Consider the following 23,534-nt stretch of genomic DNA (forward strand, 5'->3'; position numbering starts at 1 on the left):
TGAAAAAAGATCGCGGAATGAAAATGGGGAGACACTGGAAAACGAACCGTAATCTCGGGAGGATCGTCATTTTAACCGTCTGCACTCTCCCCGCTAGTGTCAGTGGGAGCGCATCCCACCTCCTGAACTCAGCCCTCAATTGCTCCACCAACCGAGACAAGTTCAACTTGTACAGACGGCCCCAGTCTCGCGCCACCTGTATCCCCAAGTATCTAAAACTGTCCCCCACTAACCTGAAGGGCAGCCCCCTCAACCTACCCTCCTGGCCCCTCGCCTGGAGTACAAACAACTCACTCTTTGCCATGTTCAGTTTGTACCCCAAGAACCGGCCAAATTCCTTCAGGATTCCCATGATTTCATCCATCACAGCCACTGGATCCATGATGTACAAGAGTAGGTTGTCGGCGTACAATGAAACAACCAGCAGCTCCCATAGATAGTCCCACTCAACGCGGTCGAAAGCCTTCTCGGCATCCATTGCCACAACTGCCGCTACCTCCTTACTCTCCGGGGCCATCATAATCACATTCAAAAGTCTTCTTAGATAGGCCACCAGCTGCCTGCCCTTGACAAACACGGTTTGATCTTCCATAATGATGTCTGGCACACTGTCCTCAATCCGAGCCGCCAAGAGCTTGGCCAGAATTTTAGCATCTACATTGAGCGGAGAGATCGGCCTATAGGACCCACATGCCTCCGGTTCTTTGTCCCGTTTCAATATCAGGGCGATGGTGGCATGTGACATCATCGGGGGTAACGCCCCTCTGTCTCTTGCCTCATTAAAAACCCTAGCCAGCACCGGCCCCACTATCTCGGAGAACTTTTTGTAAAACTCCACTGGATATCCATCCTGCCCCGGGGCTTTACGCGATTGCATGGGCAACACGGTAGCATGGTGGTTAGCATAAATGCTTCACAGCTCCAGGGTCCCAGGTTCGATTCACGGCTGGGTCACTGTCTGTGCGGAGTCTGCACGTCCTCCCCGTGTGTGCGTGGGTTTCCTCCGGGTGCTCCGGTTTCCTCCCACAGTCCAAAGATGTGCGGGTTAGGTGGATTGGCCATGCTAAATTGCCCATTAGTGTCCTAAAAGGTTGGGGGGGGGGGGGGGGAGTTGTTGGGTTACGGGTATGGGGTGGATACGTGGGTTTGAGTAAGGTGATCATTGTTCGGCACAACATTGAGGGCCGAAGGGTCTGTTCTGTGCTGTACTGTTCTATGTTCTATGGCCCTCAAGCCCACCAATATTTCTTTAGTCCGGATCGGGGCCCCCAACCCGTTTACCAATCCCCTGCCCACTTTTGGGAAGGTCAGTTCATCAAGAAAGCATCTCATCCCCTCCGGCCAAGCGGTGGTCCCGAGGAGTAAAGCTCGTTATAGAAGTCCCTGAACACCTTGTTCAGACCCGCTGGATCCCCTACTATTCCCCCCCCCTCCCCCCCCCCCCCCCCCCCCCCATTTGATTACCTTCCCTATTTCCCTGGCTGCTTCCCTCTTCTTGAGTTGCTGTGCCAGCATTCTACTGGCTTTCTTCCCGTGCTCGTAAATTGCACCCCTCGCCTTCCTAAGCTGCTCCAGTCTTACCTGTGGACAACATCTCAAACTCAGTCTGTAGCCTTCATCGTTCCCTTAAGAGCTCTGCCCTCGGGGTCCCCGCGTATTTCCTGTCTATCTGTATGATCTCCCTTACCAGTCGGTCCATTTCTGCTCTGTCCGTCCTGTCCCTATGTGCTCTGATCGAAATCAGCTCCCCTCTCACCGCCGCCTTCAGCGCTTCCCAGAGCACCATCGCTGAGACTTCCCGTGTCATTGACCTGCAGGTAGTTTTGCATACATTTCCTCACCCTCTCACACACCGCCTCGTCCTCCAACAAACCAACCTCCATGGAGTCCCTGAAAACTTTCCTTGCAGACCTGCAGATCAACCCAGTGTGGGGCATGGTCCGAAATAGCGATCGCCGAATATTCAACGTCCGTCACCTCCGCTAACAAATCCCTGCTCTTGATGAAAAAAATCAATTCGGAATACACCTTATGGACATGAGTAGAACGAAAACTCCCTACCCGTTGGCCGACTAGCCCTCCATGGATCAGCACCCCCCCACATTTGCTCCATGAACCCCCTCAGTTCTTTCGCTATTGCCTGCATCTTACCCGTTCTTGAGCACAACCGGTCTAGGCTGGGGTCAAGGACTGTGTTAAAATCCCCTCCCATAATCAGCCTGTGCGAGTCCAGGTCAGGTATCTTCCCCAGCAGTCTCTTGATAAACTCCACATCATCCCAATTTGGGGCATCTACATTGACCAAGACTACCCTCATCCCCTCAAGCTTGCCACTCCACATGACAAATCTGCCTCCCCCATCCGAGATAGTGCTGCCCGCCTCAAATTGCACCCGTTTGTTGACCAAAATCAGGAGCCCCTGGTTTTAGTGTCCAGCCCCGAATGGAAGACCTGGCTAATCCAGCCCTTTCTCAATCTTACCTGGTCAGCTACTTTCAGATGAGTCTCCTGAAGCATCATCACGTCCGCTTTCAGCGCCCTCAGATGCGCGAACACACGCACCCTCTTTACCGGCCCGTTTAACCCTCTAACGTTCCAGGTGATCGGCCTGGTTGAGGGCGCCAACAAGTCTCCCACCTATTGTTCCCTCTGACCCACCCCTCCCTGCCCATCAACACCACTTCCCCAAACCAGCCATCCTCGAGCAATTGCTCTGAAAAGAAACAAACAAAACGAGAAACAAAGAGAACCCCAACGCTAGTGCAAATCAAATAAAACAGAATAAGTAATAGGCCCTTCCAACCCCCCCGATCCGAACACAAAACACCCCCAGTACCACATACCTTAACCTCCCTCTTTTATTCCAACAACTCAAGTACAGGAGAGAAAACCCAGGAAGAGAAAAAGAAAAACACATAGCACCAGGAAAATGTGTAAACATCGCTGTGTCTTATTAACCCAAGTCCAAAAAGTCCTCAGTTCAGCACCAGCCCTCCTCTCCTGGTGAAGTCCATTGCATCCTCAGTCTCCTCAAAGTTATGGTGCCGTCCCTCGTTTGCGACCCACAGGCGTTTCGGATACAGCAGAACAAACCCCAGCTGCCTCTTAAACAGAATCTCTTTGACTTGTCTGTAGCCTGCCCTTCCATTGGCCACCTCCACGCTCAGGTCCTGGTAGATACGCAAGACACTGTTATTCCAATGGCAGCTCCGCGTGCGTTTGGCCCACTGTAGCACCCGCTCCTTGTCCAGGAACCTGTGAAACCGGACCACCATCACTGGGCACGGAGTTTGGAGATGAGTTTCGTCGGAATAATAGTGTTGAAGGTTAAGCTGTAGTCAATAAATAGGAGTCTGGCATAGGTCTCTTTGGAATCTAGGTGTTCCAGTGTTGAACGCAGGGCCAGGGAGACAGCGTCTGCTGTGGACCTGTTGCAGCGGTAGGCGAACTGTAGTGGATCAAGGCAATTCGGGAGGTTGGAGTTGATTCGTGCCATGACTAACTTTTCGAAGCACTTCATAATGATGGATATCAGAGCCACTGGACGATAGTCATTAAAGCACGCTGGTTGGCTTTTCTTTGGTACAGGGATGATGGTTGTCTTCTTGAAGCAGATAGGGACCTCAGATTGTTGTAAAGAGAGGTTGAAGATGTCTGTGAATTCCCCGCCAGCTGATCCGCACACGACCAGAGTGCTTGCCCGGATACCCCATCCGGGCCAGTGGCTTTCCATGGATTGACCTTCGAGAAGGCTGCTCTGACATCTGCAATGGTGATCTCAGATACAAGTTCATCCGAAGTGAAGGGTGTGCTCTCGCTGACCTCTTGGGGGCTGGCGCTTCCAAAGCTCCTATTCTACCACTGGGCAGCCACCGCAGAAAGAGTTGAGGGATGGTCAAAGAGCCGGGAGTGGAATAGACGGCTCTATTCCCATTCCCCCAGCCAGGTACTCAAGAAGCCCAATGGTGGTAGCCACTGTGAACATGGACCAACTCAGGCACCACTTCAGTCTGGTCACAACGTCTACCATGGCCTCCACCTGCAAGAACTACAGATTTATACCATGATGATCGCCACCTCCTTTAAAAGGTGGAGACAGGACGGAGTACTGACGGTATGGAGAATTATACATAGATGGCACAGTTGCGACACTAGGGGAACTGACAGACAAGCTCCAGCTCCCGAAAGGGAACGAGCCAAGATAAGCAGGTAAAGAACTTCCTCTGCAAGAAGACAGCAACACACCAAGTGCCAGGACACTCCCTACTGGACAGGCTTCTGACTGGGCAAACTAGGGGACGGAAGCTGCGCCGACATGTACAGACGACTACTGGAAGAGGGAAGGTCACTGCTAGATGAGACATGGGAGAAGTGGGACACTGGCGAACTCCATCTGCTCATGCGCATGGCTGAGCCTAATGCAGCCAAAGCTTGTGCACAGGGAGCACTTGACCAGAACACAGGGGCGGGTTCTTCCCGGAGGTGGAGGACAATTGGGAACAGTGTCAGGGCGTTCTGGTCAACCACAGAAGTGGCAGATGGAGTTTATCCCTGACAAGTGTGAAGTTGTCCATTTTGGAAGGACAAATACGAATGCGGAATACAGGGTTAACGATAGGTTCCATGGCAATGTGGAGGAGCAGAGAGATCTTGGGGTCTATGTTCATCGATCTTTGAAAGTTGCCACTCAAGTGGATAGAGCTGTGAAGAAGGCCTATGGTGTGCTAGCGTTCATTAGCAGAGGGATTGAATTTAAGAGCCGTGAGGTGATGATGCAGCTGTACAAAACCTTGGTACGGCCACATTTGGAGTACTGTGTGCAGTTCTGGTTGCCTCATTTTAGGAAGGATGTGGAAGCTTTGGAAAAGGTGCAAAGGAGATTTACCAGGATGTTGCCTGGAAATGAGAGTAGGTCTTACGAGGAAAGGTTGAGGGTGCTAGGCCTTTTCTCATTAGAACGGAGAAGGATGAGGGGCGACTTGATAGAGGTTTACAAGATGATCAGGGGAATAGAGTAGACAGTCAGAGACTTTTTCCCCGGGTAGAACAAACCATTACAAGGGGATATAAATTTAAGGTGAAAGGTGGAAGATATAGGGGGATGTTAGAGGTAGGTTCTTTACCCAGAGAGTAGTGGGGGCATGGAATGCACTGCCTGTGGAAGTAGCCGAGTCGGAAACATTAGGGACCTTCAAGCGGCTATTGGATAAGTACATGGATTACGGTAGAATGATGGGGTGTAGATTAATTTGTTCTTAATCGAGGACAAAAGTTCGGCACAACATTGTGGGCCGAAGGGCCTGTTCTGTGCTGTATTTTTCTATGTTCACCCACATATTCTGGTCATGTCCCAGACTCATCGGTACTGAACGGCGTCTTTCATAGAACATTACAGCGCAGTACGGGCCCTTTGGCCCTCAATGTTGCGCCGACCTGTGAAACCATCTGAAGCCTATCTGACCTACACTATTCCATTTTCATCCATATGTCTATCCAGTGACCACATAAATGCCCTTAAAGTTGGCGAGTCTACTACTGTTGCAGGCAGGGCGTTCCACACCCCTACTACTCTCTGAGTAAAGAAACTGCCTCTGACATCTGTCCTATATCTATCACCCCTCAATTTAAAGCTATGTCCCCTCGTGCTGGTCATCACCATCCCAGGAAAAAGACTCTCACTGTCCACCCTATCTAACCCTCTGACTATCTTATATGTCTCTATTAAGTCACCTCTCAGCCTTCTCCTCTCTAACGAAAACAACCTCAAGTCCCTGAGCCTTTCCTCGTAAGACCTTCCCTCCATACCAGGCAACATCCTAGTAAATCTCCTCTGAACCCTTTCCATAGCTTCCACATCCTTCCTATAATGTGGTGACCAGAACTGCACGCAGTACTCCAGGTGCGGCCGCACCAGAGTTATGTACAGCTGTAGCATGACCTTGTGGCTCCGAAACTCAATCCCCCTGCTGATAAAGGCTAGCACACCATATGCCTTCTTAACAGCCCTATTAACCTGGGTGGCAACTTTCAGGGGTTTATGTACCTGGATGCCGAGATCTCTCTGTTCATCTACACTACCAAGAATCTTGCCATTAGCCCAGTACTCTGCATTCCTGTTACTCCTTCCAAAGTGAACCACCTCACACTTTTCCGCATTAAACTCCATCTGCCACCTCTCAGCCCAGCTCTGCAGCTTATCTATGTCCCTCTGTAACCTGCAACATCCTTCCGCACTGTCCACAACTCCACCGACTTTAGTGTCACCTGCAAATTTACTCACCCATCCTTCTACGCCTTCCTCCACGTCATTTATAAAAATGACAAACAGCAGTGGCCCCAAAACCGATCCTTGTAGTACACGACTAGTAACTGAACTCCAGGCTAAACATTTCCCATCAACCACCACCCTTTGTCTTCTTACAGCGAGCCAATTTCTGATCCAAACTGCTAAATCACCCTGAATCCCATGCCTCCGTATTTTCTGCAATAGCCTACCGTGGGGAACCTTATCAAACGCTTTACTGAAATCCATATACACCACATCAACTGCTTTACCCTCGTCCACCTGTTTGGTCACCTTCTCAAAGAACTCAATAAGGTTTGTGAGGCATGACCTCCCCTTCACAAAACCGTGTTGACTATCCCTAATCAAATTATTCCTTTCTAGATGATTATAAATCCTATCTCTTATAAACTTTTCCAAGACTTTGCCCACAACAGAAGTAAGGCTCACTGGTCTATAGTTACCGGGGTTGTCTCTACTCCCCTTCTTGAACAAGTGGACAACATTTGCTATCCTCCAGTCTTCTGGCACTGTTCCTGTAGACAATGACGACATAAAGATAAAAGCCAAAGGCTCAGCAATCTCCTCCCTAACTTCCCAGAGAATCCTAGGATAAATCCCATCCGGCCCAGGGGACTTATCTATTTTCACACTTTCCAGAATTGCTAACAACACCTCCTTATAAACCTCAAGCCCTACTAGTCTAGTAGCATGTATCTCAGTATTCTCCTCGACAAGATTGTCTTTTTCCTGTGAATACTGACGAAAAACATTCATTTAGCACCTCTCCTATCTCCTTGGGCTCCACGCACAGCTTCCCACTACTGTCCTTGACTGGCCCTACTCTTACCCGAGTCATTCTTTTATTCCTGACATACCTATAGAAAGCTTTAGGGTTAACTTGATCCTACCTGCCAAAGACTTCTCATGTCCCCTCCTGGCTCTTAGCTCTCTTTAGGTCCTTCCTAACTAACTTGTAACTCTCGAGTGCCCTAACTGAACCTTCACGTCTCATTTTTACATAAGCCTTCTTCCTCTTGGCAAGTGATTCAACTACTTTAGTAAACCACGGTTCCCTCGCTCGACCACTTCCTCCCTGCCTGACAGGTACATACTTATCAAGAACACGCAGTAGCTGTTCCTTGAACGAGCTCCACATTTCAATTGTGCCCATCCCCTGCAGTTTCCTTCCCCATCCTATGCATCCTAAGTCTTGCCTCATCGCATCATAATTGCCTTTCCCCCAGCTATAACTCTTGGCCCCTGCTGTTATATACCTATCCCTTTCCATCGCTAAAGTAAACGTAACTGAATTGTGGTCACTATCACCAAAGTGCCCACCTACCTCCAAATCTAGCACCTGTCCTGGTTCATTACCCAGTACCAAATCCAATGTGGCCTCGCCTCTCGTTGGCACTATCCACAACTCCACCGACCTTCGTGTCATATGCAAATTTACTAACCCATCCTTCTACACCCTCTTCCAGGTCATTTATAAAAATGACAAACAGCAGTGGCCCCAAAACAGATCCTTACGGTACACCACTAGTAACTGAACTCCAGGATGAACATTTGCCATCAACCACCACCCTCTGTCTTCTTTCAGCTAGCCAATTAGGGTTTCGAGGCCATGTCCAAGGTGGTGGGGGCAAGGGTGGAGACATGCTCGCTCGTGGTCAGAACAGTCAGAACTCTTTATAGGGAGAGGAGCAGATACCCTAGCCTTTGCCTCCCCGGTCACCCGCTGGTGACTCTTGCTCGGTTGGAGATCAGCAGTGCCACTAGAGGCCACGGACTGGCTGACCAATTTAGCAGAATTTCTTAAATTGGAAAGGATAAAATTCTCGATTCGGGGAAGGCTTTACCACAAGTGGAAGCATCTCACCAGCCTGTTCCTCAGGCTGTGACAAAAACGGGGGGGGCGGGGGTCACCTGGTATGTTTTCATACTGGGGGGCAACAAGTTAATATGGCACAGTTGTGGTAACCGATCACCGGGGGCCCAAAGTGAAGGGACCCGCATCCATACACACGTTACCGTTGTATACATATCTGTTTATATTCCTCCTTCGGCCTCATTTGCCCACTCTGTAAATAACTCGTTGTAATGTATGATGTTCCTTGCAATATATTATAAATGCAAAACCAATAAAAATACTTCTTAAAAACTAAGGCCTTGTACAGCTGCAGCAACACTTTCCTACATTTATACCTAATTTCCCTTGCAATGAACGCCAACATTCCATTAGCCTTCCTAATTACTTGCCGTACTTGTGTACTAACTTTTTGCGATGCACCAGGACACCCAGACCCCTTTGTAGAGTTCTGCAATATTTTGCCACTGAAAATGATATACTGATTTTCTATTCTTCCTGCTAAACTGGACAAACACACGTTTTTCTACTCCATCTGCTAATTTTTTGCCGATTCAATGTCTTCAAAGGGATTTGAATAGGTTTGTCTCCTCTTGACAATTTATTTTCCTGCCTTTGCGCCCTTAGCAAATTTAGCTAACAGAAATATGGTCCCTTTATTCAAGTCATTGATTTAGATGTAGGGCATTCAAAAAGCATCTTGACAAATACATGGCTAGGATGGGTATAGAGGAATACAGCACAAAGAAGTGCTGAGGGTTTTGGCCAAGGTTGATATCATGACCGGTACAGGCTTGGAGGACTGAAGGGCCTGTTCCTGTGCTGTATTGTTCTTTGTTCTAGTCAAGGTCCCAGCACTGATCCCTGTGACACTAAACTCATTACATCTTGCCAACCCGAAAAAGACCCACTTTTCCCGATTCTCTGTTTCCCGTTGGCTAAATAATCCTCTCTCCATGCCAACATGTTACACCCTACAACACAAGTTCTTTTGTATGGTAACCTCTAAACTTGAAAAGGCTAACCTTTGAATGCATGGTACAATAGCCAAAAATTGAGATGGACCGTGCTGACGTTTATAGTAACGTATGTACACAATACAAACATAGCTTCAGTTAGTAACTGTATGAGGAAAGAAATCAGGTGATGTACACAGTCAGCACATGCAAAGCAGATGAGTCATTGCAAGTCAAACGTGTTTATTAAAATGCTGAAAAAATGACTCATGCTGATTAATTACAATCCCAATTGAAAATTCATTCCCATTTTTCCAGATACACTGTTCGATCACTTTCTTCTGCATATCTCACAACATCCAAGACAGGTTCTTGCAAAAGCCACAAACAACATTTTTTCTTCACTCTTACCAGTATTTGCTATGATTAACCAAGACATTTTGTTCCAAAGCATCTCCCCTATCGTCAGGTCTGAGGAACTGCCTTTGCATGGTATCAGTCCTACCTAAAGGACTCACCTGATGAAGAAGCTACCCTCCGAAAGCTCGTGATTCCAAATAAACCTGTTGGACATTAACCTGGTGTTGTCAGACTTCTTACTGTACCTAAAGGAACATATACAATGTACTTCCGCTTCTTTACCCAGAGGTTATCCCTCAGTAATATCATCTGCAGACGTGTTCAGTTTTCACAGGCATGCAGGTGAACTGTACTACTCCATTTCTGTTAACCCTTGACTGCCTATATGCTGCTTCTTCAACATTAAATTAGGGACAAGTCACAATCTTGTCCAAATTAAAACTGAGACAACAAAAGCATTGTTCTGGCCAGCCCTCATCATAGATTTCTTTCCCAATACTTGAGCTAAAAGTTACGAGTTTGGTATCCTATTTGACTCAGAACTAAGCTTTAAATCCCAAGCCCCATCCAATGCCAAAACACATTAATTTATTTAACAAGTTTATCATCTCCAGGATTAACAACCTCAATATTCCAATTTGCTGGTCTCTCATCCTCCAAATTATTGAGAATCTGCTTGCATGTTTCCTGTCCACATCAAGCTTTGCTAGCGTCCATGATTCCTAATCTCAGTAAATTACAGTATCTTCCTATTGAACACCAAATGAAATCTTCACCCTCGCTACAATGCCACAACCCAGGCTATTTCTGCTACATCCTCTGATGCTATATACCCGCTAGCAAATATTCTGTCTATATCACTCAGGCCACGAGTGCATTCACTCCTCCAGCATTGGCAGCAGAGGTTGACAATGCCCTTTTCCAATGAACTGTTCACCCCCCTTAGACAGTCTTTCTCTCCACCTCTCTTAAATCTAATTTTCCCCTTCTAATCAGACAGTTCTTTTTTTATCTATGTGTAATGTCTTGGGGTGCTTCTTTATATTAAAGGTTCTATGCAAGTGTGGGTTGCTGTTGATGGCAAGAGAAATTGGGCAGGTTGGGCCTGGACAGGTTGCACTCCAACAGTGCCAGTACCAATACTGTAGCAAGGAAAAGTTTGCTATAACCTTTGGAGGAGTCAAAGTAATCTGGTGGGGGATAGGAATCGGAGTGTAGATTCAGAAGGGATGGGAATTTGAGTGTAGATTCAGAAGGGAGAGATGTAAAGCTGACAATGGAAAGCAGAAAATTATAAGCAACTATAGAAGACAGCAGAATCAAAGCTGAAAAAATAAACAACAAAGAAGTAATTCAGTGATTAATGGCACATACTTCAATGCAAGGAATCTAGTGAATAAGGCAGATGAGCAGAGCACACGCATAGCCAGTTTAGCTCAGTTGGCTGGACAGCTGGTTCATGAGACAAGACCAAATCACAGGTTCAATCCCTGTATGGGCTGAGGTTATTCATGAAGGCCTTGCCTTCTGAAATTTTCCCCTCACTGGAGATGTTGTGATCCTCAGGTTCAATTACCACCAGTCAGCTCACCCTATCAAGGGAAAAGCAGCCTATGGTCATCTGGGACTATTAATTTTACATTTACACCTGGAACTATATCATAGCTACTGAAACATGGCTTAAAAGGCAGGCAGGATTGGCAGTTCTACATTCCTGGTCACAACAGTTTTCAGATGAGATTATAGAAAAGAGTACAGAGAAAACAGCAGCACAAGGGTCACCTTCCAGGGTGTTCCGATACAGGGTTAACTTCCTATCGTTGTAGTCAAGAGTAAGCATGTGATCAGCGGTCAGAAGCATATCCTTATGTTCCTGCTCTGCTCTTTTTCTCTCCCTGTTTTTGATGACTTCACGCAACTGCTTTCTGTGGCTTGCTTACCATTGCTTCTGCTCTTCCCCTGCTCCCAGGATATTTTTTCTATGCTCCTGATTTCTGCAAGGCTTGATCATAATCGACAGTGAGAACCAGGCACACCCATCTAACTTATAGTTAAGTAAATAAAAACAGAAAATGCTGGAAATACTCAGTGGGACTGGCAGCATCTATGGAGAGAAACAGACAGTTAATGCTTCAAGTTGTTATTTTTCATCAGACTGTGAAAAATTAGAAATGCAATAGCTTTTAAAGAGGTTAAATGGAGGAGCGTGTTAAATAAAAACAAAAGGGAAGGTCTGTGATAGGGTGGGGGGCAAGAGGATGGGAGTCATTTGGCTAGATCTTCCGATCAGCAGCAACCCTGCTGACTATGGAGATTATTGCGTCCTTAGCTTTTTGTACACTTTCAGGTGGGAATTCCGATCCTGGCTACAACAATGAAACTGGGGGGGGGGGGGGGGGGGGATGTGGATGATTGGTCGAGTTGGGGGCTGGAAAGTAGTGGTTTGGTTTGTGTTGTTAAGCACGGATTTGCACACAGAAATTAAGAGTGTATCTAGAAACAGGATGTGATTATGGGTCTGAATTGTTGGAACTCAATTTTGAGTCCAGAAGCCTGTAAATTGCCCAATCAAAAGATGAGTTGTTAGTTCAGCTTGTGCCGAGGTTCATTGGAGTAAATATCAGTTTTCTTAAAAGTGCCATTGAAACACTCTTCACACCCAACACTTTCCATATTTATATAATTATGATGGAGCTGGGTTCATGATTATTCTCTCTCTTTTTTTTAAATATAAATTTAGATAACCCAATTATTTTTTCTAATTAAAGGGCAATTTAGCATGGCCAATCGACCTATCCTGCACATCTTTTCGGCTGTGGGGGCGAAACCCACGCAGACACAGGGAGAATGTGCAAACTCCACACGGACAGTGACCCAGGGCCGGGATTCAAACCCGTGTCCTAAGCGCTGTAGGCAACAATGCTCTCTCTCTGTTTGTAGTTGCTCGTACCAGATCGGCTGTCATGGTAGGTAGTTCATATTTGTCTGTCTTGCACCATCCTCACAGATTCACTGGAACCTATTTGCAACCACTCTCTAAAGTCCATCATTCAACTCTGTCTAGGTCAATCCCTCTTTCTGCTGCCCTCTATTTTACTCTCTAGCAGAGATCTCTGTAGCTTTTCAGCTCTGATCAAAACACTGACATTTTTGTTTCTGGATGTCAATTTTTAGCATTCTTTTTACTTGTGTGTTTTCAACCACCTCTTCATTTGTATTATCTGTATTTTAAACAATGCATCTTATCATGCACATTTTAAAGGCCTCTATTTTCATCCACAGATCTTTATTTATTGTCTAGATTTCGGAGGCATACAGGCAAGTGGATCGAATGTAGTATGCAGAATTTTTTTACGTGTTACAAACTTGGGTTTCTTGCCAACACATCCTTCAGCTTCCAAAATAACTTCTATCTCTATCTCCCTTCTGATTTTGGCATTGCATTTATTGTCTTCTGTTATTTGTCCTAAGTAAACAAATGTATCTATTTGTTTCAGCGTGGCATCATCCACTTTATATCCACTCTTGTTTCTTCTAATATATTCCTTCTGTCCTTTAGGTGTTCCAATGATGATTACTAATCCATTTGAAAAGAGGCCCTTCGCCCAAAATATTTGAGAACCACTGACTTAGAAAGCCATCAATTATTTAGGGGAATTCTTCATGGTTTTGTTCAGGGTAGGCCACCTCAGACTAACTTGACTGATCTTCCTAGGTATCTCTATAGAGGCGCTATAGCTGCTTTGACGTAGTCAGCATGAATTTTAGCAAGTCTTTTGACAAGATCCCAAAAGGACAAACTGATCAGAAAATTGGACATTCATTGGACTCAAGGGCAAGTAACAAGTTGGATCAAAAGTAGTTCAGTGACAGGAAGCAAGGGTAAAGGTTGACTGGTGTTTTTAGATAGTTTCCACTGAGGTTCTGCAGAACTCAGCATTAGGTTGTTTGCTTTTCACAACTCTCCCTCGGACTGATCTGTTCTCTGCAAGAACACTATGCATGATGCCCTCTGCTGCTCTCCAATCACTATTTGTTGAAGTACCATTTGTCAATGTATTCTGTTGATTATTATTTTGTCTACTATGTACATACTGTGTACCTGCTCTAGGCCACAGATAAATAATTTTCACCATACTTCAGTACATGTGACAATAAATATCAATATAAATCAATGATTTAGATTTGAAAGTAGGAGCATTACACAAAAAATTTGCATTATGCTACAAAAATTGGGCGTGGTTGATGGTAAGGAAGAGGGATGGGCTGCAAGATGATATCAATGGACTGGTCAGATGGACAAAAAAAAGTTCCTCGGTGTAGTTTGAAATACCCCAATCTCAGCCAGTTTGTACGCATGCCCGCTACTGGTGCCTGATAGAGCAACCACACCCAGTCAAATGAGATGTATAAAATTATGATATGCCTCGATTGCGTGGATGGAAAAGTGCCTATTTCATTTAGCAAAGAGATCAGTAGCCAGGGGACAGAGATTTAAACTAACTGGCAGAAGGATTAGGCTAGAATTAAAGAGGATTTTTTTTCACCTGGAGGGCATTCAGGATCTGAAATTCATTGAAAGTACAGATTCACCGAAAGACAGAAAATTCCATCATCATTTAAAAACATGTACTTAAATGCCATAACCAAGGTCACAGACCAAGAGCTGGGAAGTGGTTTTAGAACATAGAACATAGAACAGTACAGCACAGAACAGGCCCTTCGGCCCTCAATGTTGTGCCGAGCCATGATCACCCCACTCAAACCCACGTATCCACCCTATACCCGTAACCCAACAACCCCCCCCCCCCCTTAACCTTACTTTTATTAGGACACTACGGGCAATTTAGCATGGCCAATCCACCTAACCCGCACATCTTTGGACTGTGGGAGGAAACCGGAGCACCCGGAGGAAACCCACACACACAGGGGGAGGACGTGCAGACTCCACACAGACAGTGACCCAGCTGGGAATCGAACCTGGGACCCTGGAGCTGTGAAGCATTTATGCTAACCACCATGCTACCCTGCTGCCCCTAACCTGGATTTTTGTGTTGCTGAAGGATACTTAGGTTAAGTAAGGTTAAGGGGGGTGTTGTTGGGTTACGGGTATAGGGTGGATACGTGGGTTTGAGTAGGGTGATCATGGCTCGGCACAACATTGAGGGCCGAAGGGCCTGTTCTGTGCTGTACTGTTCTATGTTCTATGATACGGTGGGCTAAATGTCCGCATACATATTAAACCATAGAATTCCTACCGTGCAGGAGGCCATTTCGCCCATTGAGTCTGCACTGTCCCTCTGAAAGAGCACCCTATCTCGGCCCACTTCCTCACCTCTCCCCCTGTAACCCCTCCTAACCTGCATCTTTGTGACACTTATGGGGCAATTTAACAGCTTTGGACTGTGGGAGGAAACTAGCACCAGGAGGAAACCCAGGCAGAACGTGTAAACTCCACACAGTCAGGGCAGGCCGGAATTGAACCCAGGTGGCTTGCGCTGTGAAGCAGCAGGGCTAACCACTGAGCCGCCCCGCAAGCAGTTAACGCAGTGTAATTCAAAGTTGCAATTATTTTGCATATAAATCAAGCTGAAGGTAACAACTAGGATCCTCATATCCGGTTTCATGATTTACATACAAGTATAGGATTTGCAAACTCACAAAACTCAAACGTTGGACATGTCGATCAGCAAGTGAATAAATGCAAATACAAATGATTGACCCGAATGACCGTGTTTACATGCTATGTACTACCGAAGCCTAAGCATCCCAGCTTTAAGAGTGAAGTATTGAGCGCAAATTGAGTATAAATCTTTGCACTAGGATAAACAAGCATTATTGCATTAAGTTAAACTTTCGATTGACGTATTCAAATTAGTTCAAACTCCGAATGAAACGTAGTGCATTAAAAAGCCAACACCCGGGCTGATCAGGAGTTTCGCAAAGTGATTGTTTTCATGCCAATAACTTGCAACGTTATCGGGAAAAAAACATATGTCGACATAATTAGAATATGTCAACATTATTAGAAAATGAAGTTAAATTATATTGTGTCCAGAAAGTAGTCTACGGAGAGGCTGTTCATCCAGCCAAAACTAGGAGGGGGGGGGGTTATTTTGAGTTTCAAAAAAAGTTGGAGGCCATTCGCACGACTTTGATCAAAGGAGTTGCCGCAATCGGACCAACAACACGCACCGTGAATCTTGTTAGAGCGCACGGGGAAGAAAGCCATTCGGTCCGCCGAGTCGGCATTGGTTCTCGACTGGACCAGCGAGCACCCAGCTACAAGAATCCCGGGCGACGGAGGAAATAAAAAACCTCCGTGAATCCACCTTCCCTTCGCGCGCGTCCACCCATCAGTTACCTCAAACTTATTTTATTTTTTTTAACACACACGCTGGAACGATAATGCAGGGTAGAATAGGAACAAAAACTCGTGCACCTCTTCCGAGAAGCAGCTCAATTCTATAGAATCGGGCAATATTTTAAAGTGGTTCGAAAGCACAGGCACTGGCCGGAGGGTTGGGCACGGGCGGTTTGAATGTTTTGAGGCGGCGGCAGGCTCACCTGGCTGACGATGTTGTTGTGGAGGCCGCCGCCGCCGCCGCGCGCTTCGAACTGCCAGCCCCGGGTGCACGCGACAGTGCCGTTGGGCAGCGGCTGCCTCGCGCCGCCCGCTAACGGATATCGGTGGAGGCGGCAGCGGCTATAGGCGGCGGGAGGAAGCGCCTTCCCCTCCTGCTCGCCGTCGCCGCCGCTTTGCAGCGGCAGGCTGTAGTTGAGCAGCGGGTCACCCGACAGGTTTCTGAGGGCGAGGGGCAGGAGCTGCGGGTCGGGCCGGCAGTGGTGGCCCGGCGTCAGGCTGAGGAAGACGTCGCTGAAGGAGCTGAAAGCCAGCAGCAGGTTGGGCAGGCAGGCGGCCACCGCCAGCCGCTTGTGGTACCGACCGAAGCCTCCGAGCTGCGGGATGACGATGTCGAAGTCCATCGCTTTCCACACACCCGCTGCCCCCTCCCTCCAGCTAAATGTTTCTGTGGAAAGGGAGACTCGGTGAGTCATCGCTGCTTGCTAATCACCTGTCTTTTCAAAGGCGGCTGAACTATATTGTTAGTTTTTTTCAATGTAGCTGCCGCATAAAATAATATCCTCCCCCTCCCTCTCTCCTCCCCCTCCCTCTCCCTCTCCCTCTCAGCCACCTCCCCTCTCCTCTCAGTCCCCCTCCCTCTCCCTCTCAGCTCCCCCTCCCTTCTCCCTCTCCAGCTCCCCCTCCCTCTCCCTCTCAGCGCCCCCTCTCCCTCTCAGCCCCCCCTCCCTCTCCCTCTCAGCCCCCCCCTCCCTACTCCCTCTCAGCTCCCCACTCCCTCCCCTCCAGCTCTCCCCCCCCTTCTCCTCTCAGCTCCCCCTCCCTCTCCCTCTCAGCTCCCCCTCCCTCTCCCTCTCAGCTCCCACTCCCTCCTCCCTCCAGCTCCCCCTCCCTCATCCATCTCATCTCCCCCCCCTTATCCCTCATCAGAGCCCCCTCCCTCTCCCGCTCCGACTCCCCCTCCCTCTCCCGCCGCAGCCCCCTCCCTCTGTCCTCTCCCTCTCAGCTCCCCCTCCCTCTCCCTCTCAGCTCCCCCTCCCTCTCCCTCTCAGCTCCCCCTCCCTCTCCCTCTCCCTCTCAGCTCCCCCTCCCTCTCCCTCTCCCTCTCAGCTCCCCCTCCCTCTCCCTCTCAGCTCCCCCTCCCTCTCCCTCTCAGCTCCCCCTCCCTCTCCCTCTCAGCTCCCCCTCCCTCTCCCTCTCAGCTCCCCCTCCCTCTCAGCTAAAACAACATTCCAAAACATTCCAATAGGGTCATTACGGAAAGTGCAATAATATTCAACTTTTCTCCATAAGGGTAGATTGAACTCTGAGGTGCCTCAATACAAATCCTTTTATTACCGGGCTTATATTCCCACCCGGCTTCCAACTACTTCCACAGGGCAGGAGATACAAACGTCTGAGAACACGCACCAACAGGTTCAAAAACTGCTTCATCCCCGCTGTTACCAGACTTATGCACTGATCTGCTCTCTTCATGCATAATAAGAATAATCTTTATTAGTGTCACAAGTAGGCTTACTGCAATTGTTACTGTGAAAATCCCCTAGTCGCCACACTATGTACAGCATCTGTTCAGGTGCACCAAGGGAGAATTTAGAAAGACCAATTCACCTCCCAGCACGTCTTTCGGGACTTGGAGAAAACCAGAGCCCCCGAAGGAAACCTATGTAGAAACAGGGAGAATGTGCAGACTGTGCATAGACAGTGACCCAAGCCGTGAATCGAACCCGGGTCCCTGAACATAGAACATAGTGCTGAAGGAGGCCATTCAGCCCATCGATTCTATACCAACCCACTTAAGCCCTCATTTCCACCATATCCCCGTAACCCAATAACCCCTCCTAACCTTTTTTGGTCATGAAGGTCAATTTATCATGGCCAATCCACCTAACCTGCACATCTTTGGACTGTGGGAGGAAACCGGAGCACCTGGAGAAAACCCACGCAGACACAGGAAGAACGTGCAGACTCCGCACAGACAGTGACCTAGCAGGGATTCGAACCTGTGACCCTGGTGCTATGAAGCAACAGTGCTAACCACTGTGCTATTGTGCCACCATTTTCTCTAGTGAGTTGTACACACTCCTGTATGCTTCACCCAATGCCTGTGTTTATGTATGTACATTTTGCATTTTATGTTTGACCTTCGTATTTTTTTTCACGTACGAATGATCTGTTGGATTTGAACACAGAACAATGCTTTTAACTATACCTCAGTAATGGATCTGGTCCCCAATCTGTAAGAATCACCGGTTTGCCCCGGGAATTATGGATGGGGGAGTTCAGGATATGGCGGAGAGCAGGGATTGAGAGGATGGGGGATATGTTTATAGAGGGGTGCTTTCAGAGTATGAGGGCGCTGGAGAAGAAGTTTGGGTTGGCGAGGGGAAACAAATTCAGGTATCTGCAGGTGCAGGACTTCCTACGTAAACAGGTGTCAACCTTCCTGCTCCTACCGCTAAGGGGGATTCAGGACATGGTAGTTTCCAGAGGGTGGGTAGGAGAATGGAGCGTCTCAGACATTTAGAAGGAACTTAAGGGGGTCAGAGGAGTCGTAGACCACAGCGCAAGTGGGAGGAGGAGCTGGGACGAGAGATAGAGGATGGTTTATGGGCGGACGTGTTGAGTAGAGCCAACGCGTCCACATCATGTGTCAGCCTCAGTCTGATACAGATTAACATCGTTCACCGGGCTCACATGACAGTGGCCCGGATGAGCAGATTCTTTGGGGTGGAATACAGGTGTGCAAAATGTGCAGGAGGACCAGCGAACCATGTCCAGATGTTCTGGGCATGTCCGAAGCTTAAGGGATTTTGGCAGGGGTTTGCAGATGTCATGTCCACGGTGTTAAAGACAAGGGTGGCGCTGAGTCTAGAGGTAGCGATTTTCGCAGTGTCGGAAGACCCAGGAATCCAGGAAGAGAAAGAGGCAGACGTTCTAGCCTTTGCTTCCCTGGTAGTTCGGAGACGATTAGCTTGGAGGGACTCAAAGCCCCTAAAGTCGGAGACCTGGCTATCGGACATGACTTTCTCCGGAGAAAATCAAGTTCGCCTTGAGAGGGTCACTGTTTGAGTTCGCCCAGAGGTGGCAACCGGTTGTCAACTTCTTTGTGGAAAATTAATCGTCAGCAGAAGGTGAGGGGGTTAGTTTAGCTTAGAGTCAGGGGTTAATAAAGGTGGGACCTGTAAGGGAGGGAGACGGCTTTTGCACTACATTTATAGTTTCATGTAATTGTTTATTGTGTTGTTGTTATAATACCAAAAAATCCCTCAATAAAATGTTCATTTTTAAAAACTGTACCTCGGTACATGTGACAATAAACAAATCCAAATCCAACTTATATATATTCAATGCCAAGCATACAGTCCGAGGCGTTCAATGTGGTTACCAGCGCCCTTGGTGTACTATGCCTGCTGAAAGGCATTAATTAGACAGGGTTCTTTCCCCATTGTGTTCGCAGAAGCTTTCCTGATCTTTAGTGCGTCCCTCAGCATGTGTCCTGGCCTTTGGAATGCACCCATCTGCAACACTTGGTTGAGGACAGCTGTTTGCACTGGGAGGCGAAAGAACATCTTTAATCAAGTTATTGAGCCTCGAGCAGCAGTTGATATTTGTTTTGGTGCACTGTCCCTGGGAACAGCCCATAGAGGGCAGCATCTTGGAGCTGTATGCGATAAACCTCCATAAAAACTGCTGCAGTTTTTCCGTACATCATTTGTAAAGGCACATTCCAACGATAGGTGTGCAATGGTTCCTTGCTCACCGCCGCAACCTCGAGGACAGCCCATAGTGGTACAGGGTGTGCATGAACAATCTGACATAACTATTCTGTCTAATTCCACCTTCCAGCTCTTGGTCTGTAACTCTGTAGGTAACAGCACCTCGAGCACAAATCTGGTCTTCTTGATTAATAAGCAAATTTCTTGATTAATAAGGAGATCAAGGGTTATGGAGATAAGATAGGAGAATGGGGGATGAATGGCTGAATCCTGCTCCCATGTCTTGTGGACAGGGTGTGCCCTTCTCACCATCAGCCAAGCTACATCTTGGTCCTTGTTTGAAAGTTCTGGTAAAGAGACATTCTGCTAAATAACTTTGACAGTCTGCTCAGGGAACCATCTGACAGGATTCATCATCACCTTTTTCCCCCCACGGGGTCTTGGATGTTACGTGCAGACCGCTGCTTGATGGACTTGGGGCTCAAAGGTGTTGTTTTTGCAGAAAACCTTTCCATGAGGGACAGGTGGCACAGTCCACCTATTTGGTGTGTTCATGGTAATTGGCCAAACCCATCATTCACAACACCAAGGACAGTTAGAACTTCACCACATAGTGACACTTGATGTTTGCATACTGAGGCTCTTTGCATTGCTTGATAAAGCTGCACACAAAGTTGTCCCATCAGGATGAGGGAGACATTGGGTATTTTTCCCCACTCCATCCAGAGCTTTGTATATGGTGTCTCTGCAGGCACAATCCATCTTTGGCCTCCAGATAAAGTAGATGGCTTGGGTGATCAGGGTATGGGCCACACCTGTGCTATATACAGCAACACAGAGCCCCTCACACCTGATAACCAGCTTCTTACCACTAATGGAGAGAGCGTTGCTCCCACATGCCAAATTTCTGCCCCACCTTGGCAGTGTACCTTCTGGTTTTTGGTACATGCCCCAGCCTCTCTGAACCATATGCTCAGCATTCTCATAGTCTTGACCGAAAAGTGAACGGGGCAAAGAATCGGTTGGCCTAGTTCCCAAAGACCATGGACTCACTGTTTGCTACGATTTAGCTTAGTTTCCGAGGCCAGTTGGGTCTGGTCGTAGATGCACATCAATTTGTGCACCAATAGCAGATCTGGGCAGAAGGCCAAGTCTTTCATGTATAGGAAAGTTTTGACCTCCATATCACTGCTGTCAGGATCATCACCCCTCTGATGCCTGGCCTGAATCCTTCCAAATGGACTCAGCAACAAGGTCTATGCAACACGCAGACAGGGCAAAGGACAGGAAACCCTGCCTGACTCCAGATTTATCGGAAAGCTTTCCGATATCCACCCATTGATTGAAACTGCACTACTGTGGTTTGTGAAGAGTGTTATGGGCCAGGGTTTAGAGAACCCCCAAAGTGCATCATGGAGTTCACCTGACCCACATCTTTTAATAGATTGTGGTATGGGAAGCACATAGCCCACTCTACAGGTGTGGTACAGCAGAAATAGAAAAATATTTTTGAAAGCAAAACAATGTTTATTCTATGAACTCAAGTTCCCCTTTTTAAAACAGTGAACATCTTAGCAACCATCAATTCAAATACAACCCCAAAGAATACAACATAAGTAATCCTTAATAACTTCCCAAACAACATCCAGAAGACAAAAGAAACACCTTTTAACAGAAGCACATTAGGTTTATATTCACTACTGAGAAAATGTATAATTCTGAATTCACCAAATGATCAAGAGATAGTCTTTTGATGGCAGAGAGAACAGCAGTACACCTGCTTGGTCTGGCTTCAGCTCCAGCACTGAAAACAAAACTAAAACACACCCTGCAGCAAACAGCCTAAAACAAAAGTAAAAAGCTGACAGACAGCCCGGCTCCACCCACCCTCTGACATCACTGATAAAACCCATTTCTTAAAGGTACATTTTTTAAACACCCATTTCTTAAACATACTCTCACATGACAAGAGCAGTTGGATTCAACTGAAGATTCCCTCCCCAAGCCCCATTTTGGAAAGCACATCCATCATGTAGTTGTGCAACACTGTGTCAAAGGTCTTTTCCTGGTCCAGGCTAATAAGGCAGGTGTCTATCCCTATCTGGCACATAGGCAATTGTGTCCTTGAGGAGTGCGATGCTATCAAAGTGCTATTACGAACTGATTTCCAGGATTTTGACCCAGTGACACTGAAAGACCGATCCACACAGTGGTTTGTGGGAGCTTCGTGTCTGCAAATTGGCAGCTATATTTCCTACTACAACAAAGACTACTTTTCAAAAATACTTAATTCGTAGTGAAAGGCATTAGGTAGATTTTTTTTCTTCCTAAATAAGGCAAATTATGAAGGAGAAACAAACATATGGATATAGTTAAATGAAGTAGAGTGGGAGGAGGCTTGTGTGGAGTATAAATAACAGGATAGACCAGTTGGGCTTTGGGCCTATTTCTGCGCTGTAACTACAATGTAGCGCTATATAAAACTAATTGTTATACAAACATTCATAAATGGCATCAAAGACCCCTAGCAAAACGAGTCAATGGGAATCAGAGAAAACCTTCCACTGGTTGGAGTCATACCTAGCACAAAGGGAGATTGGATTGTGCTGGTTGGAGGTCAAATATCTCAGTTCCAAGACGGAGTTCCTCGCGGTAGTGTTCTAGGCCCAACCATCTTCAGCTGCTTCATCAATGACCTTCCTTCCATCATCAGGTCAGAAATGGGAATGTTCCGGGATGACTGCACAATGATCCGCGACTCCACAGATACTGAAGTAGTACATGCCCAAATATAACAAGACCTGAACAATATCCAGACTTGGGCTGACAAGTGGAAAGTAATATTCATGTGACACAAGTGCCAGTCAATGGCCATCTCCAACAAAATTTAATCTAGCCATCGCCCCCATGACATTCAATGGCATTTCAATCATTGAATCTGCCACCATCAAAACCTTGAGGGTTACAATTGACCAGAAACTGAACTGGTCGAGCCATATTAATACTGTGGCTACAAGAGCATGTCAGAGGCTTGGAACCCTCACCACCCGATTCTTAAAGTCCTGTCCACCATCTACAAAGGCACAAGTCAGGAGTGTGATGGAATACTCTCCACTTGCCTGGATGAATGCAGCTCCAACAACATTAGAAGCTCAACACCAACCAGGACAAAGCAGCCCATTTAATTGGCACCCCTTTCATAAACATTCACTCCGTCCATCACCAATGTACAGTAGCAGTCGTGTGTACCACCTACAAGGTGCACTGCAGGAATTCACCTAGGCTCCTTAGGCAGCACCATCCAATCCCACCATCACTACTGTCTAGAAGGACAGGAACAGCAGATAGCTGGGATAACCACCACCTGGAGGTCCCCCTCCAAGTCATTCGCCATCCTGACTTGGAAATATATAGTGTGTAAACAAGCTAGTAATATAAAAGCAAGAATTTTTTTCAATATACAAGAGATGAGAAAGGCAAGAATAGATATTGGACCACTGGAAAAATTAGGTTGGAGAAGTTGTAATTGGAAACAAAGAAATGGCAGAGGAACTGAATAGTCTTCACGGTGAAAGACACCAGTGGGATACCAGAACTTCAGAAGATGGTTCTGGGGTAACTGAAAGATAAATCACCTGGATTACATCCAGGGTTATAAAGGAGATCACGGAGGAGATTGTGAAGGCATTGGTAGTGATCTTTCAGGAATCATTGGAGGCAGGCAGGGTTCCAGAAGATTGGAAAATGACTACTGGAACAC

The 23,534-nt window shown here is 47.1% G+C and overlaps 1 protein-coding gene and 1 long non-coding RNA gene across 5 annotated transcripts in view; one reads left to right on the plus strand and one right to left on the minus strand.

Annotated features, from left to right (window-relative positions):
- slc22a31 (solute carrier family 22 member 31) overlaps nt 1-17,412 on the minus strand; it is a 60,710-nt gene extending 43,298 nt beyond the window's left edge. The window contains exon 1 of one of the 4 annotated variants that reach the window (XM_038806478.1): nt 17,394-17,412. Coding sequence is in view for 3 of the 4 variants with exons in the window: in XM_038806476.1 (XP_038662404.1) it covers nt 16,040-16,531 (492 nt within the window). In the remaining variant the exon portion in view is untranslated. Of the gene's footprint in view, nt 1-11,412; nt 11,681-15,667; nt 15,774-16,039; nt 16,546-17,393 lie in introns of those variants that run through there. The other 3 variants (XM_038806476.1, XM_038806479.1, XM_038806480.1) reach the window with 3 other exon arrangements.
- The window catches only part of LOC119971226, a 41,100-nt gene continuing 33,954 nt past the window's right edge, over nt 16,389-23,534 (plus strand). The window contains exon 1 of the long non-coding RNA XR_005461783.1: nt 16,389-16,522. This is a non-coding gene — a long non-coding RNA (uncharacterized LOC119971226). The remainder of the gene's footprint in view (nt 16,523-23,534) is intronic.

Source organism: Scyliorhinus canicula, chromosome 9 (assembly GCF_902713615.1).
Source record: "Scyliorhinus canicula chromosome 9, sScyCan1.1, whole genome shotgun sequence".
Classification (NCBI taxonomy): domain Eukaryota; kingdom Metazoa; phylum Chordata; class Chondrichthyes; order Carcharhiniformes; family Scyliorhinidae; genus Scyliorhinus; species Scyliorhinus canicula.